Source organism: Polypterus senegalus, chromosome 16, assembly GCF_016835505.1.
Source record: "Polypterus senegalus isolate Bchr_013 chromosome 16, ASM1683550v1, whole genome shotgun sequence".
NCBI lineage: Eukaryota > Metazoa > Chordata > Cladistia > Polypteriformes > Polypteridae > Polypterus > Polypterus senegalus.
In genome coordinates, this window is record NC_053169.1 from 9,462,884 (window position 1) to 9,486,834 (window position 23,951).

At 37.2% G+C, this 23,951-nt stretch overlaps 1 protein-coding gene across 1 annotated transcript in view; it reads left to right on the forward strand.

Moving 5' to 3' along the window:
* The window catches only part of prim2 (DNA primase subunit 2), a 438,807-nt gene that overhangs the window by 241,002 nt on the left and 173,854 nt on the right, over positions 1–23,951 (forward strand). The window contains exon 8 of the mRNA XM_039738199.1: positions 14,630–14,697. Within this exon, the coding sequence (XP_039594133.1) occupies positions 14,630–14,697 (68 nt within the window). The remainder of the gene's footprint in view (positions 1–14,629; positions 14,698–23,951) is intronic.

The window sequence follows — 23,951 nt, forward strand, 5'->3', positions numbered from 1 at the left end:
ACAGTAATGCTTATTAGTATAAGAAGTAAAATGTGATTAATACAAAAGAGAATGGGATATTGTCTTCAGGACTAATTACTACTGGTATGATCTGTTCAGTTCAATAGCTGATTTGGGGGTTCTGTCCACACCAATACTTTTTCTTTTAATAATAGAGTTTTTAAAACTGAAATGATCTCTGTTCATACTGTTGTTTTCACATAGTTTTTGAAAATATCACCGTCCACACCAAAGCCACTGAGAATGTGTTTGACATTGGTAACTCCACTGGCCATGGGATTTATCGCAAAACGGTAGCAACCAATAACCAATTTGCCTTTTGTGCATGTATGCAGCATTGAAACTGTACAAAACACAGTTTAGATTAGCACAGATACGCACTGTAGAAAGCAACTCCTCTGTATCCGTTTTCTTGGATTATGGCTTTCTTCCGTAAAGGGTGACAATCAGGGAATAAGACGACGTAGTGAGCAAGATGCAATCAGGGAAGGGCTACATTATAAGCTCAAAGTAATCAGAGCAGTTATCTTAGAATTTTGAAAAATTGCCTGTTTACGTTACAGTGCTGAGCCTGCGTTTTCAGAAGTATACAGTTCTGCAGAGCTTTTTCAAAAGTCTTCGTTTTTGGGGGTTGAAAATGCCGGGTTAGCTTGGATGAAAGACGAAAATGGAGACTAATATCTGCATTTTTAACTGTAAACGTAGTAGTGTGGATGGGGCCTGGATTAATACACAGGCTAAACACAAACTCATCAATTGTGTCGTGTCCAAGGTGCTACACATAACACAGGGTGTTTTACAACAAATTTGACATAATGAGTCAATCATCAATTGATAAGTTTGATTTCACAGATGTGGAACCAATCTTTAAAAAATGGATAAAGGGGGAGATCTGGAGTGTGTAACATTTGAAGCTGGCACACTTTTGACTCATACGTTAAGTGTTACCCTTCAGTAAGTGTTTTTATCCAGCTAATGTTTCTTCCTTTTAATGATACAAACATAAATCTCACATTAGCAAATTTCACAAAACTGACAAATTGATTTTCTGCCAAATCTGATTTGAAAAATGTGATGTTACAAAAGTAGCTTTACAGAGTTTGCATAAATGAACTATCCAGAATAATCGTGGTTTTCCCCAATTTATGTGCCGCTGATATTGTTTGAAGTTTTCATTTTTCTGGTATTGATTTTAAATAGCTATTTATTTTCATTACTGAACAGAAAACATCGGTGAATCATTTTAGATAGATAGATAGATAGATAGATAGATACTTTATTAATCCCAAGGGGAAATTCACATAATCCAGCAGCAGTATACTGATACAAAGAAACAATATTAAATTAAATAGTAATAAAATGAAAAAAATAAAAATAAAATTAATGTTCGCATTTACTCCCCCGGGTGGAATTGAAGAGTCACATAATGTGGGGGAGGAACGATCTCCTCAGTCTGTCAGTGGAGCAGGACGGTGACAAAAGTCTGTCACTGAAGCTACTCCTCTGCCTGAAGATGACACTGTTCAGTGGATGCAGTGTATTCTCCATGATTGACAGGAGTTTGCTTAATGCTCGTCGCTCTGCCACAGATGTTAAACTGTCCAACTTTAATCCTACAATGGAGCCTGCCTTCTTAACAAGTTTGTCCAGGCGTGAGGCGTCTTTCTTCTTTATGCTGCCACCCCAGCACACCACCGCGTAGAAGAGGGCATTCGCCACAACCGTCTGGTAGAACATCTGCAGCATCTTACTGCAGATGTTGAAGGATGCCAACCTTCTCAGAAAGTATAGTCGGCTCTGACCTTTCTTACATAGAGCATCAGTATTGGCAGTCCAGTCCAATTTGTCATCCAGCTGCACTCCCAGCGTTCTTTCTAAAGTTCTTCTTCTGCTTCTCCTTGCTCTCTTCACACATATATAGGTGGTCAATGTTATATAGGTTTTGGTGTGATTTCTGTGACTGGATGTGTTTTCTGATGCCAACCCTGGCCGTTTATCTGGGCTTGAGACCAATTCAAAAGTTAAGGCTGGGTTTATCATTCTTTATAAACGCTATGGTGAAATCTCTCCATTACTTAACTTGCACTGACTTAATGTGTGTGTGAGATGTGATGAGTATTTGTTATAGCAGAGTGTGACCCCAATAGTATTTTCGCTGAAAGAATTTAAATATTAGTTAACACCTGATATATTGAGAGACAGATGACACTTTACTGATCTACCAAAGGCACTGCTGCCCAACTATTTTCCTTTGGTCAAAAAATAACAAATACATCCAGTGTTTGTTTTTTTTGTTTCTTGAATTGTTCAACCCATCACATTTCATTTGGCTAAATTTGGCCATCAAAGGCAGTGGCAGGAAACAAGTGTGGTAAGGTAGTCTGAGCTTTACTACCCAGTCATGGTGCTGAAGACAAATGCATACCTTTCCTGACATTTTGATAGAAGTGACAAGATGTATTCGGACAGCTTAGCTTTTTAAATACTCAAAACAAGTCAGAAAGAGTTACTAGCTTTGTTTTCTGTATGAGTTCAATAGATATGAAACGCCCTTAACTCTTTGAGGGCTGAATATTTTTTCCAAAAAACTCAGTTTTCTGAAAAGCACACATAGCAATGGTTTCACACATAAGTCAACGTAAAACATCTGTTGCTCTGTGCTGTGGCTGCTGTTGGCATGTGTTAGGCATTCTGGCGGCAGTGGCTGCGTGGGGGCACGTCAATGGTTAGCAGGAATACATGATGGGCCAGCTGCCTGGCTGTCTTCACATAACAGGTGGGTGGCAGTGGCGATTGCAGTGTGTCGCAATCTGGTTTGTGCCTCTTGAAATCATAAGTGGTGGTCCTACCAGGCAAACGCTTCTATAGGCGTATCAGCTACACAAACTTGTTCAGCGCCACAATCAGCTGGAGACCAATCAGGTGATGCTGGTACCTCAGTTTTGTTTTTGATATCCATCTCCAGATCACTTGCATCATACACGAAGTCCGAAAAGTCAGAGTCCTATTCAACGAAATTACATAAAACGTCTATGGAGTATTTTGCTTTGCACATTCGCTTTGGTCTCTCTCGCCAGATGTCAGTGCCATTTTGCTGGTTGTTTGCTCTTCACTATTCATGCATGCGTAGGGAATCGAGGTTAAATCAACAAACCTACGTAACTGTCCTTCTAGCAAAGAGAGTTAAACTAAAACGTAAGGGTGAGTTTTGTTGCAGTTTACAGTTGATTACCGTCATTTACTCCTGAATTTTGACAAAAGTCGACATCAGCCCTGAAAGAGTTAAAGTGTGGATATTGTGTGTATACGCCAAAAAAGCAGGAACTGTCAGCAGGCTTGTAAGTCTGGAGGACTGTTAATTTCTTTAAAATTTCCTTTCCAAAGGAAGTGAAAATCTTTTTATACTGTGAAGATATAAGAAAGAGACAACACACTCAAAAAGTTTTGGGCATTTGCCTTCTCCGTATAGTGAAGTGTCCAGTAGTCTTTCTTAGACTTGTACTTTCAAAGAAATTGAATTACTACAATAACAAACCTATTGGTGAAATAGCCGGATTTATATAAGGGACAGACAGGAAATTGTATACAATGGGTATGATTGGAAAGTCCAGGAAGCGCCAGAAATGACGTGGAAACGTGGAGCCGGAAGTGATGTCATCAGGATGGGACAGGAGGGAGGCTAGCTGTTGTCGTACACGCGGAAGGGAAATTGTCTGCGGGTCTTCGAAAAGGTTTGCTTACTCATCTGTTTTGTCTGCTGTATAAAAGAGAGAAATGTTAGTACTCTGTTCCAAACCCGTTTTCTGTGTATTATCACGCTCCATTGAGTCAGTCGGCTGCTCCCATGTGTGACAATACTTATTTCGTCTTAATGGATCTTTTGTGTTTCATTTCAGATAAATAAAAACAGTTTAGGGGTCAGCTATGCTGGTTCTGAGAACTGTTTAGTTCTTTTTAAAATCCCTGAAAAATAGTTCTGTACAATGACCAATGTCAACTTGCTACAGAATGCTATAGTCATTGTATTAATCTTTAAATATAATGCAAAGTTAACTGATTGACTTACTCATCAACCAAAGTTCTATTTCCCATTTAGTTAAATGGCTGAAATTTTAGAGCGGGACATATCTGCTAATAAAGGACATTATGATATATCAGTATTCATGAGTAAAATCCTCCTACAAAGTAACCCCAAAATCTCTCTACTTTTCATTTCCATTGTATTAGGAGTGTTTAATATGAAGTCTATTGCCAAGAAAACACAAAACAAGTAAGGCAACACACGTTCACTCTCCTCTTTAGACATCAATGTTCTGGGTACCACCGCTTCCAGCTCTCAACCATAGCAGGTCAGTTACATATGTCATGGTGAGCAAAACTCTTACGAAGCTGTTTGATTTTGTTTGATATTATGAAAGAAGTTCACTTCAGACAATGACCGTTTGTTTACCTTACCGCTCCATTGTTGGTGGTGTTTTGACTTTGTCCGTCACTGTTTGATATGACAATATGCCTTCAGAGTACCAAAACCAAAACTCATTACTGGTACCATGGAGTATGGAGTGACTTTTTTTTTTGTTTGTTATTTAGGAAAATTTTAAGTCAGATTTTAGTTTTTCTGTGTGTGTTAGTGTTTTATAAGGAAGAGAATTAACTTGTGTATGTATAATTTGTTCTCATTCTTAATTTAAACAAGTCAAATTAAGGACATCTATGAACAGGATAAATTTGGTACATTCTCCCCTTTGTGATGATATAATAAGCAAGAGTCAATATCTTGAAGGAGCATAATATAGGACATCATTTTTTAGTGTACTTTTTTAACCTATCCAAGTCATTCAGAAATGACAATTGAGTTTCTGATGTATATATTACTTAGGCTGACATCATCACCCCAACCAAGTCAAATAATGACTTTTCCCCGCTCTATACGTATGCCAGAACAACTCACAAGCATTATAATGACTTTTCATACTGTTTGAGGACGTGCAGAGCAAAGGTGTTTCATTAACAAGTGTGAAATTGAAAGCGGCTGCCCATCCAACTGTGGAGATCTTTTCACTAAATTTTATAAGTGACGAGAGTCTGCTCTAGATTCCCTGAGTACCGTTCCGCAGCAAAAAATATGACTGGAGGACTTCATCATGTAACTGCTATTCTTAAGGCTTTCCTTTGGCTGCTTGTTTACTAGAACTGGCTTCAAAATTCTCCTTCTAACTTGTGAAGCAGCGATTAGTTTTTGCTCCAATTTGATCTTTATGATTCTATAAATATTTATATGCAGAGTATACTCAATGATTATAAGACTTTAGGTTTCTGAAAATTCAGTGAGCATTTTGTAACACGCCATTTCAGTGGGTAGCTGCTGTGGATTTCTTTATGTTTTATTGTCCACTGTTTATTTAATGCTTTCATCAAAAGTAGTTTTCAGATTACAGTGGTATACTTAAGGCTTTCGTTGGTTAAGTGACTAGCTTATTTAGGAGTTAATATTTGTTAAAGCAACTTTTAAATCAAAATAGTAATAAAAAAAGATGCTACATTAGCATTCTTGTAGAATTTTCTTTTTTATTGTTGATGGGTATGTTTTAAATATTTTAAAAGTTGTGTAGTTCATAGTGACTGAGAGAATTCACTTTAAAATCACTTTTTCAAGGAGAATGAGGATAACACAATTTCTTTTTTCTTTTTTTTTATTTTATTGAATTTATTAAACTCCAATAACATTCCATACACATAAGTTGAGTTTTACAAAAAGAAAAAAAAAAGAAAGAAAAAGGTTTGAAACAAATCAATCCCCACCCTGAGAAAGAGAGCTAGGCCAGCAGTGTAAGACTTTATGCTAGTAAAGACAAATGAAGAGAGAGAATAATAAATGAATAAAGATAAATGGAGTAAAAGAGGGGAGAGAACCGGCCTCCTCAATTTAAATGCTTATTCTAAAATGTTATTGATTAGATCCTGCCACGTTTTGAAAAAGTTCTGCACAGATTCTCGAAGTATGAATTTGATTTTTTCCCATTTCAAATAGTATAGAACATCAGTTACCCACTGACTTAAAATAAAAGAGGATTCTTCCAGTTGAGCGAGACAAGTCTACGTGCCAATAGTGTAGTAAAGGCCATCACAGTTTGTTTGTCCTTCTCCACTTTAAGCCCATCACAATTTCTGATATTACAATATCACAGGACCCAATGGTGACAAACACTGGACAATAATAAATGGTATAAAACCTCCATAAAAAAAGAAAATGTCATATTACTCATGTCCCGTAATCCACACATCAAATCATCCAGTCGTATACTCAGAGCGTGCAAAACGCATGTATTTTATGCTGCAGAATTGTTAAATAAATAACTCCAGAAAATGAAAATAGTTTACAAACACATGGGATTTAGCTTTTGAACTGAAGACCAACCTCTCTCCCCTTCATTGGTTGCCACAAGGCCCAAGTTTCAAATTTATATACAATACAAAGAAAAGTATTGAAATTTGATGCCATTGTCGATACCCAATAAAGTCTATAATGTAACTCAATAAAACATTCATTTAAATAGACAGCGGTTATGTATCCTTTAGAACCTTTACACTGATGAAAACAAATGGCAGTTTTAGCCCTTAAATCATAGGTGTAAATAACTACAGTTGCAGTCAATAACCGTGGCTTTTACCTTAATGTGCATTTTGGCCCATCCCAAAAACTACAGTTCCCATCCACCCACAGACATCGAGTTGTATAAGCAGGTTTGAGTTTTGAGCAGGTTTCTCCAACTGTAGGAGGAAACTGCAACAAAACTGGGCTGTCATCAGAGTGAAAAAACCGTCAAATCACAATCATTGCTGTGCTGAGCAGTGTTTAAACCTCAGAGGAAAATGCACCCTGCTGCTGCATTCATGCAGACCCCATCCATGAAGCAGCTGCCACAGCTGGCCTAATCCAATCTAGTTTCATTTTAGTCACTGCCTCACAGTTCAATTTCTGATGTAATACACCGAATATATGAACACCCACAGAAGTAACCCCACTGTGTGTGCAATTGAGCACTGAGGCATTATAGTGCCTTACGTCATAAAGTTAATGTAATGAAATATATTTTTAAGATCACACATAAATGAAAGTAACGAGATACAACAGCACACTTCGCGGCAAGGGCTTCAAATTCGAGGGAGTGACGGAGACTCGGCACTAAAGAATGTTGACCCTGAGTGAACATCACAGAAACAAATAAATAAATACATAATTGCAGACTCCTGTCTTAATGCATTAAATGTTTAACTGACTACAATAACACGTTTTAACCTGTTAAAAAAAAATACAAATAAGATGCTATAAGAAACAGAACTGTAACTCCAGCCATAATGATTTTTGTAACCTACGAGGCTCAACTACCAAAAGTCAAAGCAATGCAAAGTGCGTTCATAACATAGGCTGTAGAATCGATACCATGGAAAAATAGGCATTGAAACAATGTGTGAAATGTTACAATCGATACTTAATGATATTTAGATACTTTTGACAGCGACTAGTTTTATCAATTTTAATTGGGTGTGCAAAACTGTATCATATAAACACAGTAATTGAGAGTTACACACTCACTGCAATTTTAAAATAATAAAATCCAGTGCAGCTAATCTTCATATATAATACGCTACCGTGGCTGTTTGTTTGTCTGTCCAGGATTTAAATCACCTGTCGCTTGCAAACCGTTTGACCTATTGACATGAAATTTTGTTCTCATATACTACGTGACGTCTGCTATTTGCTTTTGGGATGATGATTGACCTCCAAGGTAATTCCTATTTTAATTTTATTTTGTTGTAATATCAACTCTCGGTAGCGGCCAGCAGGGTGGCTGTGCGGCACATGTGTATGGGCGCCGTTCTCGGCCCTACTACCTTTGCCATCACTTCCCCTACCTCTTCATATCTTAAATCATTCTTGAGGCAGATTGAATTCTTGAGTGCCAGCTAACTAAAAAATTAAAGAAAACGTACTAAGTAATTGCAACACAAAGACTGACTTAATCAGTTTTAACGCAAAAAGATGCTGACGAAAGAAGAGAAGCAGCGGGCCGCTAGGGTGGAGGATAGAAGAGCTGCTCAGGAAGCAGCAAGCGCATCAACCTCTGAGCACACGAATGCTAAACGTACAGAGAAAGAGGATGAAAACTAGGAATACTTACGTCAAGTGTATTCACTGCATATTATCGTACAGTGTGCCGTTACTGTATTATATAATTAAGATCTTGATAGCAAAAATCTCATTTATGACACAGAAGGACAAAGCTCTTCCTAAAACAATCACCACCAGCAACTCTCTGGTGTTGTTTTGGGTAATAATTTATGATAATGATTATGATGCCAAATCCAAAACTGTCTAAGTTTCCCTTTGAAGTGACTTGATCCTCTGGGCCCTCACATAGAAGAAAATTGTGTGAAAAGAAACAGATGCCAACTGCCTACCTTCTGTTACCTAATTAAATAGGAAGCCCCCAAAAAGACATGACCTTATAATGACTGCCATAACCCTTCCGCCACTCCCTAAGACTCTTCTTTTTTTTAGGTGGGGATCTGCTACCCAGCAGTTAGCGTTCCCTTATTGTAATAATTAAGAAGCAATAGTACACGGTTCTGCTCTGAAAGTTTACTTTGGATAAAAGCCTCATTGAAATGAATACGCCTATACAGTTAAGGTGTAATTGTATCGTCCATGTTTTTTTTTTCCAGCTGTATTTGATGTTTTTTAGTCTATGGAAATGGAGCAGTGTTCTTTAATGCGAAATACTGAAATTAAATTCACTTTCCAGTTAAAAAAATCTACCATGTATCTTATTTTACTTTTTTTAGTCTTTGGTTCTCTTTCCTTGCAATCACTCTCTTTCAGACAGTAATTAGCAGCAATTGTGGCCGTGAATGTCATCTTGGCTTGAATGATGTGCGCATTTGTAATGAAGGCCTCTTGACACGTTATGTTTGGTATAACATAAAACAGTACTGAACACAGGTTTTCAGTAGCCTGGCTTGTTATGTCTTTACAATTCACCTGTAAAGTATCAGCTTCTTTTGTGTCATACGTGATTAGCGAGTTAAAATAAAAGAAGTAATTGTTTAGTTTGCCTATGTGGTTAAATAGTTTTTTTCTGTATTTTGCTTTCCTTTGTACAGTACTTGTTTTATTTACATAGGTAAGCCTGTGTTGCGTACAATCAAGTCATTTTTCTTTTTCCTAATTTCACATTTTTCCACATTCAATTCCAAGTAAGCAAGGAAGATTCCACTTGCTATAATTTCAGTATTAAACGAGTTGTTAATCTTGGCCTGACACTTGAGATTTGAATGGAGTTGAAAGATCCCACAAAGAAAGGAAGCAGTCCGGGCAGAGAAGCGAGTCTTCTTGTAACTGCCCTGATTGGGGATTTTTTTTTTTCCTGGAGATGCATTCTTAATTAATTCTTTATTTATTTATTTGTCACATACATATTTATACAGGAAAACACACAGTGAAATGCATCTTTTCACATACCCCTTGGGGTCAGAGCGCAGGGTCAGCCATTATACAGCGCCCCTGGAGCAATTGCAGGTTAAGGGCCTTACTCAAGAGCCCAGCAGAGCAGCATCTCTTTTGGCAGTGATGGGGATTTGAACTGGCAACCTTTAGGATACCAGCGCAGATCCTTAGCCTCAGAGCCACCGCTCAGCCAGTCTGGCATCTGATTGCTAGGGAAGAGTTGTCTTGTGTGGCTTGCCAAAGTGGACTATTGCATTACTATATAAAATATGTATTTGACAGTTGTGATTTTAGGGGCTACAACCCATTTGAAAATGCATGGCAGCCTATCTCACTTATGCCAGCAGAGTGCAGCAGAAACACTTAGAGATAAATTATTAGAAGAACATTTATTTTTGTGTCACCTTTTATAATAATAGTAGTGGTGCATATAATAATAATGGTGCTTTCAGTACCATCCAGGCTTTCCTATTAAAGCTTAAGTTCAGAGCTATGTAAGTCGATGAGCCTATTACATCATGGATAACGAACTATCTGTCTGCCAGACCACAGTCTATGGGACCAGGACTGTGTGAGCAACACTGGAGAACCACAAGGAACATTACTGCCTCCTTGTCTCTTCTCTCCGTTCACCTCCGACTATAAATGTAACACCCGGTCAAGTCAGTTGCAGAAATTCTAAGTAGTCTGCACTTATGGGATGTATTGATAAAGTGGAGGAGACAGAGCTGAGGAGTCAGGGGGGAGAACCTTGAGAACTGTCTTCATCTCAGCATCAACAAAACCAAGGAACTGCTTATTGACTATTACTACATCAAAGAGCCTCTACGCCTGGTCACTATTCTAGGAATGGATGTAAAGGTGGTGCATTGCTACAAGTAAATCGGGGTCCTCATCATTGACAGGCTGGACTGGTCTTGTAACACAGAGGAACTGTATGATAAAGGGCAGAGCACACTCCTTCTTCTTCTTTGGAACTGCATTCCTGTAATGTGGGTGGTGACATCCGTTACATGTTCTATAATTTTGTGATAACCAGTGTGGTGTGCTGGGCTGGTAACATCACTTCAAGAGTGGCTGACTGAATCAACAAGCTAATTAGAAGGGCAATCTCAATTATAGGATGCACTCTGGACCACCTGGAGGTTTTAGAGAAGGAGAGAATGAAGACAAAACTGAGTGCCATTATGAACAAAGCTGCACCTCCTCTCTGTGACACACTGAGGACTTTTAGCCAGCAAATTATTCCACAAAAGCATGTCAAGAAACACAACTGGGGGTCATTTATACCAACAGCAAGGTTGACTGCATAATGCCCGACTGGGACTGCCAAGTCACATGTTTTCTTAAGAGTCATTCTGGGGTGTGTGTTATTTACTTATTTATTTATTTGTTGGTTTGCTTGTTGAATTCTTGTTATAAATGTTCCTTTGGGGAATAAAGCTCTGTCTGTCTGTTTCTTTTTGTAGCTAAACAGTTATATAAAGCAAGTAAAACCTAAGTTATTTTTAGCAGTAGATGATCTTAATATCCACCTTAATAACAAAACTTGCATTCAGTTGGCCAGGGAGGACAGAATAATAAAAACGCCAGTTGGCAAGACGTTGGCATAAGTAAAACCTGTTAAGACTACCCAGAACCTCCAGGGCATCCCACAGTCTATGAATGTGTCACCATTTACAGAATACTCTTGTCTTCATTTTCTAAGCTTCTCGGGTGGCTGCAGCATCCTTAGACTGGGAGTAGTGGTGCACCTAGTACTGGAATTTAAAAGAAAATGCATGAAAGCATCGATTAGTGAGTAGGTTATTAAACTGCAAATAGAATTACATTAATGAAAAGAATCAATTCCCCCCACCCTTCATTATGGAGTAACTCTAGTGGTGCTAGTAATTTCTTAAGTGATCAAGAATGCCAGTTTAAAGAGGTTTTTTTTTTTTTGAAGTGTTGCTGGCCTGGCATACCTCTAGATTTTTGGTGCTTAGAAACCAAAGGCCACTTCACCAGTTCTTTTATGCTTCACTTATGGAATACTGAGAAAACTGGAGTTAGCAGATCTAAAATTACAATTGGGAATGTACAGGGACAAGCAATCCATAATATAAGAAGCTGCTAGATCGTTTAGAGCCTTATACGATTAAAAGTATTTTAAAGAACACAGAAAGCCAGTGTAATGATGCTGCAACTGGTGAGGTATGCTAAGATCTTGTCTTTTTAGCTAAAATTCTTGCTGGTGCATTTTAGATTTCTAGCAGCAGACTTGTATGTCTTGGTATTGCTTTGCAATAATCTAGATGGCTAAAGAGAAAAGTATGCATCAACTCTTCAGCATCTTGCACTGATATTAAAGATCTTAGTTGTGTTATGCTTCTTAAGTGAAAGAATGCAGGGTTAGACATCTAGTTTATCTCTAAATCTAAAATGAGGCTTGGATTCTTTGTTTCTGGCCTTTTTTTGTAAAGTCAGAGGGCCTAGTTTATTTAAATGGTTCCACTTTTTTGTTTGCTGCCAATAACTAATGTTCCTATTTTTTTTTCCCCCCATGTTAACTTTAAAGATATTATTATTGCTATTATTTAGAGAACAGGCTGCTGAGATAAAAAAAAAACCTTCATATTCTGTTGTTTAAAAATTATTAGATTAACTTTATTAAAGTTTAAAGGGAAGCCACAAGTTAAGTGTGCAATGGGACTAGTGGCCATCATTGGAAACTTCGGCTTGGTGTGACGAGGCATGCATACGAGTCTGTATGCTGAAATAGTTAAAGGGCAGCTCTGACCAACAATTGACATTCATATGCAAGGTCTGAAAAGATGAATGATAAATATGGACTAGTAGCCAATGCCTGTGGAGGGTGCCTCATCTAAGCATACTGCATGTCCATATAATCCATCCATTATCCAACTCGCTATATCCTAACACAGAGTAACGGGAGTCTGCTGGAGCCAATCCCAGCCAACACACTGGAGCCAATCCCAGCCAACACAGGGCGCAAGGCAGGAATAAACCCCGGGCAGGGCGCCAGCCCACCGCAGGGCACACACACACACACCAAGGACAATTTAGGATCGCCAATGCACCTAACCTGCATGTCTTTGGACAGTGGGAGGAAACCCACGCAGACACAGGGCGAACATGCAGACTCCACACAGGGAGGACCTGGGAAGCGAACCCGGGTCTCCTAACTGTGAGGCAGCAGCGCTACCACTCTGCCACTGTGCTGCCTGTCCGTATAATTCTATTAAAAAACACAGATACTGTATATGATGTTTGTATAATTCTACATTATATCTATAGCTGTAACTTGGAAGTGAATGTTGTCTTTCTATATACTTTATGCTTATATATGTCTATGTGTATTTTGATGATGGTGTGTATTTACATTTGAATGAATATGTAACTAATGTGTAATTATATTTGTCATGGGTAAATATACTGTATATATTAACATTGTAGTTTTGCTATCCCATATGGTTCAGTGTGTGTATTTCCAAAAGCACGTGATTATTTTTGCCTGCTTCAGTAGACCATTTTCTTTTTTGAAACATCTAGCTACTGTATGTGACAAAGTGGTTGGGTAACGCACAGGCAGAAAGCGTGAAAGAAAGATTTTTTTTTTTTTTTTGATGAAACGTTGATGAAATACAAATGAACTGAGGAAAGACGCAATAGTCTAACCCCATCTGGGATTTCCTTTCCTCAGACTGTTCTTCTGTTTGAAGAGCTTTAGCTTCTTTCCTTTTATGTTTCTCTCTGTATTTACCATTTCTTTGGTCCCTCACTTCATGGCACCACTTTCTTAATGTATATGATTTTTTTTTTTCTTTTCCTTTAGTTTGTTCTTTCATCAAGTAGATTTTGTCTTTTCTTCGCTTTGGTTTTTTAGTGAACAAGTGATTCTACTTTTATTCCCAGGGTGGTGCAGGTTGTAAAGTTCAGCTCAGACATGACCAGTCAACATACATGTCTGATTGGAGTGCAAAATCCTTATTAGAGTTGTAGGAGTGCAGTCACCCTGTTTAAAGGCCAACCTTCAATAGACCTACCTCTGTTAAAGAGAAAAGAAAATGGAAATGCTTGATTTTGGGTATCACTTTTGATTCAGAAGTATGTTTAAAACAATGGAAGTATTTACAGGTGACAACAGTATTAGCAAACATTTGTAAATTCATCAGCATTTTGTAAGTTAAACTTTTATTTGTCACATATAATTACAGTGTCCTCCATAATGTTTTGGTCAAACACACATTTTTCCTTGATTTACCCCCCGGGCCGGGGTTCACAGTTTAAAATTACAAATTAGACAATTCAGATGGGATTAAAGTGCACATTGCTGACTTACATTTAAGAGTATTTGCATACATTTCACTCACACCATGTGGAAATGACAACACCTTTTCTACTTGCTTTTTGATGTTATGTTTAAGTAACATGTAGAGTAGAAAAGAACCGAGTGTAATTTCTAATTTATTTTGTTTGTTACAAGTAGTACATTGTTTTTATTTTCATGATTGATTAATATTGACATTTCCCCTCCAATGATATTAGGTAAACCTCCGGGGGTTATGCTCAGCCATTTTATTTGCTTAATGAAATAAATATTGACAGTCTCTTTCTATTAAAAGAACAACAATAACAATAAAGTAATGTATAACCCTCTGCCCCGTCCTCTTTATTCTTGACACCTGTATGTATTAGTGTCGAAATAAACGTTCTACCCTTGGTAGTACTCTACAATAATATCCACATTGTATTAATTATAGTCGCAGCTTGCCAGACACCATGTCCTTTGTCTTAGTGTGAAATTATTCACACGTTTAAAGTGATGTGTTCAATTTTCAAAATTTATCAAGTTTACATTTGTTGAAATTAACTATGAAACTGTGACTCCACAAAGAATGTGACCCCCTTAGGTTGCTGCTGAATAATATATTGGCTTATGTCTACAAATTAGCAGCTTGGACACATATCTTGCCAAATAAACCTGATTTACTGAGTGATCTCCTCATTTGTAAAATTTCTTATTTTTTTTGTTTAACCAGAAGATCCAAATTAATTACAGTACAAAAAAACGAAAGAACATTATTCAAATGTAGTTTAAACTTTTTTTTTGCCTTTCAGGTAACTGCGAGGTCACTGCCAGTAGTGCATTCTGATGAACGTCTCCAGCCTTTGCTTAATCATCTCAGGTGAGATGTCCCTTTTCTTTTTCTTTCAAGAAGAAATTCTGTTTGTATCAGCAATAACCGCCAATAACTTAATGTTTATTTAGCCAGCTTGCCCATATGACACCACAATTCTCTCTTTCCATATTTCTTAGTCCCATTTTTCATCCACATCTTCTACCATTGCCATATTGGCTGGGTCCCCTCCTGCTACATCACAGGGCACATCATTATATTCTGCATTTTGCTCAACATATCCAAAACTCCTCATCATATTTTTATTTATCAGTGTGACATAATGTTTTCATACCAGCTTGTTTTCTGAATGTTTTCCTTCTTTTGCTCTTCCCAGTGAAACTCTTTGTGTTTTCCTGATTTTGCTCATTCCTACTTTGCTTCATTTTTCTATTTGTTCATTTCTTCTCTCTGCAAGATGCCAAACTGCACAGCTCGTTTCATTTCAGAAAGGGTCCTTTTACCCAGCCTTAAAATGCAACTTCAGCATCCCCAGGATGACCCGAACAGATTATTTCTGGCCCTAAATGCAGATATATTTAGATTGTACAGTGTTGCTGGTTCTATGAGACTCGCTTAGCATCCTGGAGTCTGGATGTATTCTTACTAGTATTCATCTAGTTTTTGAGGAAAACAAAGGATAAGAAATTCAGACATGAGCATCAGTAGGCTTTGTGCCCTAGGAACCAAGTCACTCGTACTATTTTGTAACATTTCAGTAATTATTTACTGCTCTGATACTGATCTTTCTCTTCATAAAATAGATAATTACGATAGCAATTGGCAAGAAGAATTCATAAATTCACACTATTTGAGGGTTCCACTAGAGTGCCTCTTTTTCTTCCACAATTTGGCTCAAAAACTAATCGGCACATCGTCATCTCATAACAGGCTTAGGTTTCGAGTTTTGACACACACCCATTATTGAGATATTAATGTTTTCTTTATTAGGGGACCCTAAAACGTTGAGATCGTTGAAAACCCACGATCGAAATTTTTGACGAATCTAGAGCGTTCACTCCTCCCCCATAGACGCAAAGCAATGATACTAACTCATTTTGTTGTTTTTAAGTGTTTAATGGAGGAGTATTTGACAAATAAATAAATATATTGTGAAATGTAGCAATGGTACGTGAGCCAAAGTAATTACACTTGTCATAAATTATTTCTGTTTCTTGCTTATTTCTTTATGCAGTTATTTCTTTATTGACACTGCATGCAACATAAAATGTTCCTTGACATAAATACTATCATATTAACCCATCAAAGTTCCAATGGTGGGCTCTAGTGGGTACAGTTTTTGATTTGTGAATTGCTTTTTTTTTTAATTCTTATTATTTCTAAGTAGGTGAATATCTTTATTATTATTTGTTTATTTTTGATTTTAACTGTTGTTAAAGCCTAGTGACTTTCCCAAGCTTGGCCTAAAATGTCCATACTAAATGATGTTAATAATCCTTGCCTAGGCATAGTTTCCCCTTTTTCCCTTTGAACCTGTATAAGAAAATGTGACATAATCTTGAAATATCATGTATGATGTAACTGAAAACAAGGGGTTGGGTTCCTAAGATTTTTTGAAATTATAATACAATTCATTCAGAACTCCAGTAAGAGTTTTGGTTCACAATGATGCCATAAAGATCTTGTTGAACTAATGTAGCCGGTTCTCACAGTAATTCTGGGCACATTTTTCTTGCACTCTTATTCACCATTGACGTGTATAGTGTATGAATAATAGCAACGTTGTAAACAAACTGAAGTGCAGACTGGAGTACAAAGGTCATTCTATGGAATTAAGCAGGATTAAGAAAATTATTTATCTAGTAAAGACTAATACAACAAAAGAATTGGCCTTAACTAACAGTTACATACTGATTACCCTGAGTGCAAAAGGATGTCCAAGAAATTAAATTCTCATTCATTTTCAGCTCTGTGTCAGTTCAGTCTGAAACTTGCTTAAGGAATTGTGCTGGGCTCCCTTGGTATAAATAAAAGACTTTCAAGTCATCCAGAACCTCAACTGATAATTTAATAAAGAAAAAAAAAATCCTAGTCAATAACCACCACTTTGCTCTGCTGCTGCCTAGGGTGGTGTGGTTTACTGATACTGAAGAAGTATATCAAAACCCAATTTTTAAGATAGTACAGTACCAACATTTCTTTAATTTCTGTACCGGAAGTAAATGGTAATTTTATTTCACCTAATGTTCAGTTATTTAGTAGCGCGATTCAATTTCTAATCACTCCCACCTCTCCACTCTTCAATAAAATATACGTGTAGCATCTAGTTCAATTCACCAAGGAGTTAAAGTCTGAATGAATATATACCGTACATTAATATAAATGCTCTTGAGACTCCAAGGTGGGCCGCTCCTTGTGTTCTTTTCCAGAGCGTGGTAAAGCAGGGAGTTGTGCAATTGTGCAATGGAGAAGGGAGGCTGCTGTGATCCTGAGTATGAGGAGGTATCCATTATTTACTTCAGTACTGAACTGGTACGAAAAACTGAGCCCCGAAAGCTGCTATCGATGCCAAAGACAGAGTACTGAGCCAACACTACAACAGCCACTAGAGCCAGATCTCATCTCTCTTGCTTTACCAATCAATAAGCTCTTGTATGTTGATGGGTGAAAGTGACAGTTTTCATTTCACAGTATATTTCATGTTGCGTGTGGTGTCACTGAAAGAAATCAATGAACAAATAAATAAATGCAAAAAGAAAAAATTAACAAAATGTAGTACACATATTTCATGACACGTTTATGCTCAACTTTCATTTTATTTATTTTTTTATTATATTTTGCAATACATTTATTCATTTGCATATTTAAAAGTTTCAGAAATATTGCTATGTACAGTTTGACCCACATTGTTCACACGCAGTGACTTAATATTGTCTTATATTTAACAAAAACACATCTTACCCTTTGAAGCTGCTTTCGTTGCATAATATTTCATGGGTTAGATGGCAGAGAAGATTAAGCAGGCTTAATTAACTGTCTTTTTAAATGTCTGGGCTCCTCATGGACTGTGTTTAAGCAGAAGCAATTAAGATTTTAAAGCTTTGACAGTGTGCGGAGTGATCTTGTCATTGTTACTATAAATTTTCCAAACCTTCTACTCCTTCACTATTTCTGTCCATTCAGTGTTTGCAGAATACTGTACAGTATTTGTGCCTTGTGAAAGGTCAAAGACCAGAAGTAGTTTTTCAATATCATATACAGATGTGAGATCAGATGTGTGGCCTGACACTGGAACAAGAATCTTGAGCATAGCATCACTGTAGTTAGGCTTCTTTTTAATTATAGTCATTTAAAATTGTTATCTATGTACTCTTAATGTAATTATTAATGCTACAATGAGAAAAATGTAACCACTGTTAAGCGTGTATTTGTAAATTGCTATGCTTCAAAAATTGTACAGTAGTCTTTTCCAGCTTTCACATTATGCATAACTCGGGTTTAATCAGGCATGTATAATATGGCCTAGTTGGTAGGGATTTGATCTGAAAACCACAGTGTTACAGGTTAACCTCCACCATTGACCCACTGTGAGAGGTGGCATGAATCACTGCAGTTGTCAGTGTGCACATTTTACATTCACAGTTAAGAGAAGTAAATGTTCCCTAAATTTTATTTTTGAATATTTTAAACTTTTAATGCAACCAGATCTTTATATAAAGTGTAATCTCTCTCTCTCTCACTATAGAGAGAGAGAGAGATAGGGTTTAGGGAGCTGTACGACCCCCTATATTCCACAGTTTATAGAAACTCTAATAATAATAATGCAACCAGATCTTTATATAAAGTGTAATCTCTCTCACTATATATATATATATATATATATATATATATATATATATATATATATATATATATATATATATATATATATATATATATATATATATATATATATATATATAGAGAGAGAGAGAGATTTATTGTGAACGGCGCTGTATAGGTGCCCAATATATAGATCTAGACTTAGATTTCATTTACATAATCTTAGAGAGTCAGGGGCAGTCATGGAGTACTCATGTGACCACCAGTTGTTTAGTGTGACATACCCAGCCATTCAGTCCAACTAGTTTGTGACTCGCCCCGAGGGAATCAGACAGGTTTGATTTTGTCTTAAGTCATAGGGATGGCTCTGTGCGCATGAAAGCTGACAACAAACGAATGCTTATGTTGAAGTACATGTAGGAACATGGGTGTTTTGAACCTCACAAACAGAACAGCAGCTCATCTGTCTGATGTCTTGTGTTTTAAATACCATGATAGATTGGGGGAAAAATATAGAGGTAAGATTGCATCTGAACTCGGCCTACCTGTAAACTGTTTGCACAGAGGATGATTGGGTGAGGTTGTTCACCAAATTTGAGGTTGAAGGAACAACAGCCAGAAGAAGCCCAAAGATGATGTGATTGGGGGTGGTATTGGGTGATATGAACTGAATGAGCTTCACCCCAAAAGAATGGCCACAACCTCTGAGTATGAAGGAAAAGCTTTTGGGAGGCAGCTGGGTAAACCCCTATTATGCCTGTTCTACTAGTGAAAATCTAATACTGTCATAATTCTAGGAAAAGCCAGACAAGAGCTACTAGGCTTATAGTATTCTATAGTAGAAATGCAGGTTAAGAGCCCTGAGAAAAAATTGACATTGATTTAATTTTTTTTAAAGACTGTAAAAAACGTCTTTTTTTTTTTAAGTAAATAAACACCACTATAACTGGTTTAGTAGTCATTAGAACATTTCAGAACGTTATGGCGAGTAAGAAATAGTGGTATCTTACACATCTGTTATGGTTGCATCAAATCAGAGGGAAATTACTTTCCTGGAATACTTGTATTGATGTGTGTCATTGTAAATCTGTCAAAGTACTTCATTGTGACTGATACAAGTGTATTCTTAGTTGTAGTTCTCAAGAGCAAGGAACAGAGACATATGACCTAATTGGACAAGCGTTCTTCATAGCTGTCTACCAATAATGAAGACTGTCAGTACTTCTAGTTGACCTAGAAACAAGCTGGCTTTGTTCATTTATGTATTTATTTTTGTCTTCTTGAAAACAGAAAGATTAAAGGTGGAAATAGTGACTGATGTTTTGGGGTTGGCAGTCTTTAAATGTTTTGCCAAATAATTCATTTTTTCCTGCCTCATCTCTTTCTGAAATGAATGCCCAAACAGATGGTAAAGACTTCTGCACATTATGGCACAAACATGTTTAACTTGAAACTTACATCACAACCTTTTCTCCATCTGAGGATTCCGTGTTGAGTTGAAAAATCTGTCCACTTGTGTGGCAGATTCAGGTACTGTATGTCTACAGTTGTTATGCAAAAGATACAATAATCCCCAATGTCCAATTGAAAGATTACCCTTCCTCTGAATTTGTCTGATTTATTATTTCATGACTCAACCTTAGTTCTAAGGAAGCTGGCAAGTGGAGGCTGTAGCACTTCGTCTTCTTCCAGGGGCTGCCTGTCCTGTACTGTGTGCTTAAAGGCTGTATGTCACATTAAACTAGCGATTTTCAGTCGTAGACTTCATTTACAGGTGCATCTCAATAAATTAGAATATCATCGAAAAGTTCATTTATTTCTGTAACTCAATGAAAAAAGTGAAACTCCTATATTATAGAGATTCATTACACACAGAGTGATATATTTCAAGCATTTATTTCTTTTCATTTTGCTGATTATGGCCTACAGGTAATGACAGCTCAAAATACAGTATCTCAGAAAATTAGAATATTACATAAGACCAATAAAAATAAATTATTTGTAACATAGAAATGCTGGCCTACTGAAAAGTATGTCCATGTACGCACTCAATATTGATATTGTTTTTTATCAGTATGCTGCTGCTGGAATATGTGAATTTCCCCTTGGGATTAATAAAGTGTTTGTCTGTCTGTCTATCTATCTATCCATCCATCCATCCATCCATCCATCCATCCATAGTTTGTTCCCATGACTGTCACTTGTTTGGTATGATATACCCAGACACTCAGTCCAAATAGGCTTAAACCATTTTGATTTTTGTCTTAAATTGTAGGGGTGAGCTCTATGTGCATAAGAGTGTAACAGAGAGTAACATCTAGTATATAGGTTGATATTTTTTTTGAATGTCTAAAAATATCTTATTTTAAAATGTTTTTTCCTGCCAAAAAAGCTGGATAAGTCAGTTTTTATCTGAGATATCATTTCAGATTAAATAGATAAACTGACTTCTGTGAAAGATTAAATACAAAGACAGGTAGAACTTATTATCCTCCAGGAGGAGGACACATTTTAGATGAATAAGCTCCTCTTCTAGGAAGACAGCCTGGGGGAATACAGGTGACTGAGATGAAAGGGTATTCTGACCAAGGGACAGCATGGAATCTGAGCCATACCTGCACTACACACCCATTAGTTCTGGAGGTGATTAAAGGTCCTTCCGGACTGGATAAGTTGATGCTTGCAGAGAGACACACTGCGTCTTTGATGCTCCATTCATGCAGACAGCCAGACTGCTGTCTTTGATATCACATCCACAAAAGGACCATGCTGTTTCTCTGCCTCTCCATTCAAGGACCAAGCTGGCTCATGTCAGACCAGAGAACAATCAACATACAAAGACAGAGAGCCAATTGGTCACCTAAGTACAGAATAAACTGTGTATTAATCAGATTGTATGACTTTTCCAACACATATTTTACTCTGCTTATATTTAGAGCACAATTGAAAATCTTAAATTGTTTGGTGTAATAATAAAAGTATAACTTTCTCTTCTGTCTGTTCAGGTACTTTATGTAATTGCTGGGGGTTATTGCTGTAAAAGGAAGAGTGAAGCATCAAACTTAAATCTTAACTTAATCTTGACAGTGACATGGCTGGTTATAGTAGAAGTACAAAGGCTATAAATAGGATTAGGAACATTCTTATAGATATACATAGTAAACAGTTTGAAGTGGAGAATAGGGTCACCTTAGGAACCTACCACAACAAAGCAAGTGCTCACCTGAAAGTATAATGAATGTAATGCAGCTATGAGGTATAAGCAGTGTTGGTTTGTTGGATCGCAGAAACAGATGAGGCTCGTCTGTCTGATGTCTCGTGTTTTACATATCATGCTATAATGTAAAGAAGAAGGAAAAGGGCCAAGATTGTGCTGGAAAGGTGTCACACACAATCATGTAATATGACATTCCCTAGCAATCTGTAGTCATATAAATGGACATACTCCAGCAAAGAAATTAAAAACTGCAGTCGTCAAGTTTGATATCCCCTTCCAAAAAGAGGTTATGTAATGTGACATTTGCTTTACGGCTACACTGGCAAGGCTTCACCAGGTGACCCGTAAACTATAAATGTAGGTCAGGTCTATTAGTTGATATCAATTGAAAGTAGTAAAATGTGGATCTGTGAAACTCAAGGTTTACAATCACAGATCATTCATATGAGATTAAGGATGGTATCATCTGAGCATTCAGTGTAAACAGATAGCACAACAGTTAATGTAGTATGACATCTATTTGTAGTGCTATGTGTTCATGTTTCATGTTAGGGTCCTAAGGGTGATCTTATTCTTCACTTTATACTCTTTATTATGTAGACCTTAACAGAATGCCTCAAAGCCCATACTCTTACCACGCTGTCAAGTACTGTAGCTCAGTACTTCCTCCATCCTTTTACATCTGTAACCCTAGGAAATAAGAAATAATGCCAGTGCTAGGGAGATAAAAAGTTGCATGCTTATTTGTGTATTGTACCATGTTAGCTATTATGAATGTAGACAAAAGCCAAGCAAAATGACACCTTTTATTGGCTAACTAAAAAGATTACAATATGCAAGCTTTCGAGGCAACTCATGCCCCTTATTTAGGCGAGATGTAATACAGAAACTGGAGGTCCCAGTGTTTATATACACACAACATTGGTAAACCTTTAAATAAAAAATCTTAAATGTAAAAAAATTAATAAATTCCTTCAGGCTAAGATTAATTTAACAAGTGAGAGAAGAACAATGTATGGTCAAGATCTTGGGATAAGATAACTGTCCAACAAAGTCCCTTCAAGTTTGTGATGAGTTTTTCAAAACAATATGGGTCTGTAGACAGGTTATCCGTGTCAGTCAGAGAGATGCAAACAATCCTCATATCTCGCCATAAAACTCTTGCCTTTATTCAAGCCATGTTATAATGTACAGTGATCCCTCGCTATATCGCGCTTCGACTTTTGCGGCTTCACTCCATCGCGGATTTTAAATGTAAGCATATCTAAATATATATCACAGATTTTTCGCTGGTTCACGGATTTCTGCGGACAATGGGTCTTTTAATTTATGGTACATGCTTTCTCAGTTTGTTTGCCCAGTTGATTTCATACAAGGGACGCTATTGGCGGATGGCTTAGAAGCTACCCAATCAGAGCATGTTAACTAAAACTCCTCAATGATATACGATGTGCTTCCCGCGCGGTGCTTGATTGTTTGCTTGTCTCTGTCTCTCTCACTCTCTCTGCCTGACGGAGGGGGTGTGAGCAGAGGGGCTGTTTGCCTAGAGGATACGGACGCTCCTCTAAAAAATGCTGCTTTATTGCAGTGCTTCGGCATACTTAAAAGCCCAAAAGCACGTATTGATTTTTTGATTGTTTGCTTTTCTCTCGCTCTCTCTCTCTGACATTCTCTGCTCCTGACACGCATTCTTTTGAAGAGAAGACATATTTGCATTCTTTTAATTGTGAGAAAGAACTGTCATCTCTGTCTTGTCATGGAGGACAGTTTAAACTTTTGACTAAAGGGTGTTATTTCATGTCTAGAGGGCTCTAATAATGTTAACAATGTGGGAGAGTTTATAAGGGCTTAAAATATATAAAAATAACCATAGAAACATATGGTTTCTACTTTAAGTATTTTCACCTATCCCGGGGGGTTCTGGAACACAACCCCTGCGATCGAGGAGGGATTACTGTATTCAATTTTAACATGAGTTTAACTTCCCATTCTTTTCTCTCTTGCTGTGTTTTGAAGTTGCCCATAAGCCCTGTGACTTTAAAGTCCCTCTCACAGTGTCCATGGCTGTTGAAGTTGGCCTCTACAGGAACATCTGTGTTGCCACGTTTAATGTGGAACCTCAGGTTCTTAGCCTGAAAGAATGTATTAATTTTTTACATTAAGATTTTTCTGTGTATTATAGATATTAATTTTTATTCTTTAAACATTATATCTAGTGCAGTAAACAAAAGCAGATAGATTGTGGCTTTTCAAAGCATACAAC